The sequence below is a fragment of the Cebus imitator genome, unplaced genomic scaffold (assembly GCF_001604975.1).
Source record: "Cebus imitator isolate Cc_AM_T3 unplaced genomic scaffold, Cebus_imitator-1.0 Scaffold450, whole genome shotgun sequence".
Classification (NCBI taxonomy): Eukaryota; Metazoa; Chordata; class Mammalia; order Primates; family Cebidae; genus Cebus; species Cebus imitator.
Genome location: NW_016107765.1, coordinates 615,598 through 619,876, shown reverse-complemented (window position 1 = coordinate 619,876; position 4,279 = coordinate 615,598). Strand labels below are relative to the sequence as shown.

The 4,279-nt window shown below is 37.5% G+C and overlaps 1 protein-coding gene across 1 annotated transcript; it reads left to right on the top strand.

Annotated features, from left to right (window-relative positions):
• The first annotated feature begins 211 nt into the window (after positions 1–211).
• Positions 212–724, top strand: LOC108291363 (NADH dehydrogenase [ubiquinone] iron-sulfur protein 5-like). Its single transcript, XM_017511726.2, has one exon. The coding sequence runs from the start codon at positions 268–270 to the stop codon at positions 586–588; it is 321 nt and encodes a 106-aa protein (XP_017367215.1). The 5' UTR covers positions 212–267; the 3' UTR covers positions 589–724.
• Positions 725–4,279: the final 3,555 nt, after the last annotated feature.

The window sequence follows — 4,279 nt, the reverse complement described above, 5'->3', positions numbered from 1 at the left end:
AATGGATAAAAGTGGGAATTAAAAGGTTTGCAGGGCCAGATCTTTTAAATACTCTGGTTCAACTTTACCTGTAGAAACATTATGAGATACCCATTGAGCACAAACAAAGCATCTTTTCTCCTTTGTTCCTTGAAAACATGGCTTTTACTTTGAATTACATTTGGTTGTTTCTGTAATTTCCCCTTCATGGACAATTCCTTAAGGATTGGGGTCCTGAAGCGGAGGCCAGAGGAGAGACAAGGGCACAAGCATCGGATAGTTACAGCCATGCCTTTCTTGGACGTACAGAAAAGGTTCGGCATTAACCTAGATCAGTGGTGGACAATCCAAAGTGCCGAACAGCCCTACAAGTTTCCTGCTCGATGCCATGCTTTTGAAAAAGAGTGGATAGCATGTGCACATGGAATCGGTACTACCTGGGCAGTGAAAGAGTGCAAGATAGAACATGATGATTTCGTAGAGTGTTTACTTCGGAGAAAAACGATGAAACGTATGGATACCATCTGGAGGCAACAGGAAAAACTGATGAAGGAAGGGAAGTACACCCCTCCACCTCACCACATGGGCAAGGGGGAGCCTTGGCCCTGAGCAGACACAGCTACTGATATCTGGAGGCCGATTTTCATGTTCTCTCTTCTCCACTGGAAAGGTTGTTTATGGAAAACCTCCTTGTCAAAGTGTGTAAAAATAAAGTATTGCTCCATCCTAAAAAAAAAAAAAAAAAGGATTGGACAACACCCTCATTTCTTTTTTTTTTAAAGATACTCTTCAACATAGGTGTCAAAGTCATTTCTGGGATAAGTGTGCAATTAGCGGTGATAGATTTATGTCTCCATGTTTCATCTGAGTGTGGCCTTCTTACCTCTTTCCTGCATAGCTATTTACTTCTCCCTTCACTTCCTGCACAAATTGCCCCTGAAACTTCCCAAATACATATTTAATCATAATTTTTTCATCAGATATTCTTATAATTTTCTTTAGTAACAAAATTTAGCTTACGAAAATATTCAGTCCTAGAATGCATTGACATTGGATCCTCCCCTAAAGTGAATCTCATTGGTTTTCTTCTTAAGACATCAATGTGTATTTTTCCTTTAAACATGAGAGCATGCTGCAATTCCCTTTGATTTGGTTGCATATTGGCAAAATTAAATGAAAAGCAAATGTAGCTTTGTAAAAATCACCTCGCCCATAAACAAGATAATGTGAGAAAGAAGGAAACAACATAACAATTAGAAGTGAACCGTCTTAGCAAGGTGATGAATTCTTTGTACAGTAGAAATATAGAAGCATCAAAGAGTTTTATCTCCCTCTAAATACTACATCACATAGGCATGTGTAAATGCTAACACACCTGCCTGAACATTGAGAAAAACACAAAGGCTCCATCACTCATTCTTACACTGGGCTCAATTGTTACCCTGAGGTGCTGTAGGCACTCATGTAGCACTGCGTATTTTAAGACATTCAACACCTTGCACGAATGTTCCTGTGCCAGAGTAGATTATTCAAAATAATAGCCTTCAGTGGTGCCTGTATACTTCAGGGGACTGCCTAACCCATTGTTTATTTCAAAAGGAGAGTCAAGCCCCTGAGAATAGACATCACTAATCACATTTCGAAGTTGTACCAAATCCTCTAAGGAAACCAGAAGGTTGAGAGGAAGTTAAGCATTTTTTCTGGGGGAACTGCATTCAGAATTTTAACTTAGAAAATAATCAATAAATAGACAATCCAAGAACTAAGAAAAGAGCATATTGATAATGCAAGAAATTGTAAGAAGAAAAATATTTATTCAAACCTGATTTTTGGGTGAGAGAAAGAGCCATGAGCAAGACAGAAAGAGAGTGTTTTCCTTCAAGGCATTACAAGAAAATCTCTACCAAAAATTTCCTCCTTCAGATTGTTTTAATTTTCTTCAACTGAAAGCTGTTATTTAATATTTATAGTTCATTTTGTAAAGAATTTTGCGGAACACAGTAGATCATGTTTTGAGGGGTGGGAATCAAAGTAATGGTGCAATTGAACCTGCACATCTTAGAAGTGTGGCCCTCTACATCTGAAAATATATATCAACTTTACTAGTCTGCAACTTCTAGTATGACTGTAAGTCAGAATTATTCTTCCTCTTCTTCTAGAAATTATATAAGACCAACAATGAAAATACATAGAATTAATTTTCAGAGAAGTCTGGAAGTATATAATCTGCCAACTTCAAAATGTATGTAGGGATTCCCAGGGGCAGCCAAACCCCTAGAGGCATGCAGGAATATGTGAAGTGTAGGAAGCATGAAGAAAATGGCAAAAGGGCTTGGTGATGGCAGGTCTCAGACTGATGAAAAAATCTGCTTACAGAGGCCAAGGGCTCACCTTGAAGATCAAGCCATATATCCTATTTGCAATGAAGAGTGAGAAAACTAGCATGAGCAGAGTTTGTAACAAAAGCCTTCCTAGCATTGGTTTAGATCAGAAAGAAGAAATAGGAGTCATACCATAGAGATATATTTGTTGGTAGCTGTCTATCTCTGTGAAAGCAGAAAAATAGAGAACCTCTGAGTTATAAATGCTGGAAGAGTACCTTGCCTCTTTTCCTTAACTTCAAATAATTCACTCTAGGAAAGTTCAAATCAGCCTCGGATAAGAATTAATAAAAAACAAACAGTGCTGGCCCCAGTTGATACAAAGATAAATAAGAAAAATTATAGAAAAGAGCTGCATTGCATACCAACAAAAGTGAGTAATCAAAAATCATACAGAACTACAAACAAAAAAGTTTTATTGTGGAAGACATCAAGAAATAGTGTTTCCATTACCCATTCTTGAGACAGTTACTAAATGGAGATCAAATTTCAACCAACCAAGAGATTCTGTAACTGGAGATATTTTGGCATAAGCACAGGGATAATTAAACATATTTTACTAAAGAACTAACACTGAAACAAATTTAGAGATGAAAGTGGCAGAATTAATGTAAATGTCGTATGCCTGATATAATAATTTAGCAATCAAGTAACTTCTATATAAATTAGGAGGACAAAGAAGAAAAAAGATGAAAAGACAGTTTCCTGATTGTCTTTTGTTTAATAACTGGAATATGCATTTGTTTTCATTTTTTCATTAGGGTAGAATTCACATACAGAAAAAGTATCCTTTTTATTGTAGAGTTCTACAACTTTTGACAAATGCATGCTGTCACATAAAAACCAAATATTATTCCATATCAAAATAGGGAATAATTCTATCAAACACACACACACATACACACACACACACACACACACCCCTTCAAATCTTCCTTTGCAATCAAACACGCTCCTCTACTCCAGCCCTTGGAAGTCATTGATGTTTTCTGTCTCTATAGTTCTACCTTTTCTAGAATATTGTTAAATGGAAACATAGAGTATATAACAATTTCCTTCCTTCCTTCCTTCCTTCCTTCCTCCCTCTCTCCCTCCCTCCCACCTTCCCTCCCTCTCTCCCTCCCTCTCTCTCTTTCTCTCTTTCTTTCTTTCTTTAAAAAAATCCCTTAACTCCAGGACACATAGGCTTTGTCCCATGTTGTCTTCTAGAATCTTTGTAGTTTTAAGTTTCAGATTTAAGTATAAAAGCTATTTTGAGTTTATGAAGTGGGTAAGGTACACATTAAAGTTTATTTTGTGCATAGGGTATCTAAATTTTTACAGTAACTTTGATGAGAAGGATTTTCCATTCTCCATTGAACTACCTCTATACCTTTATTGAAAACCATTAGTCTATATGTCTGAGTCTATTATATTCAGTTTTCTCTTCTGTGGATCTGTACCTGTATCCTTTTCAGTACCACACTGTTTGATTACTGTAGTTTTATAGAAGATTCTGAAATCAGGTAGCATGAACCCTTCAAGTTCATTCTTCTAGTTCAAAATTGTTTTGGTTATTTTAGTTCCTTTGCCACAGACATTTTAATGGATTAGCTTCTCTAATTCCTAAACATACCCCCATGGCTTTTTTTGTTTTTTTGGATGGAGTCTTGCTCGTTGCCAGGCTGGAGTGTAGTGGTGTGATCTCAGCTCACTGCAACCTCCACTTCCTGGGTTCAACCTATTCTCCCGCCTCAGCCTCCCAAGTAGCTGGGACTACAAATGTGTGCCACCATGCCTGGCTAATTTTTGTACTTTTAGTAGAGATGGGGTTTTACCATGTTGGCCAGGATGGTCTCCATCTTTTGACCTCATGATTCACCTGCCTTGGCCTCCCAAAGTGCTGGGATTACAGGTGTGAGCCATACCACGCAGCAGGA

Coding starts and splice junctions, on each gene's coding strand:
- LOC108291363 (XM_017511726.2), top strand. CDS start 268: ATGCCTTTCTTGGACGTACAGAAAAGGTTCGGCATTAACCTAGATCAG.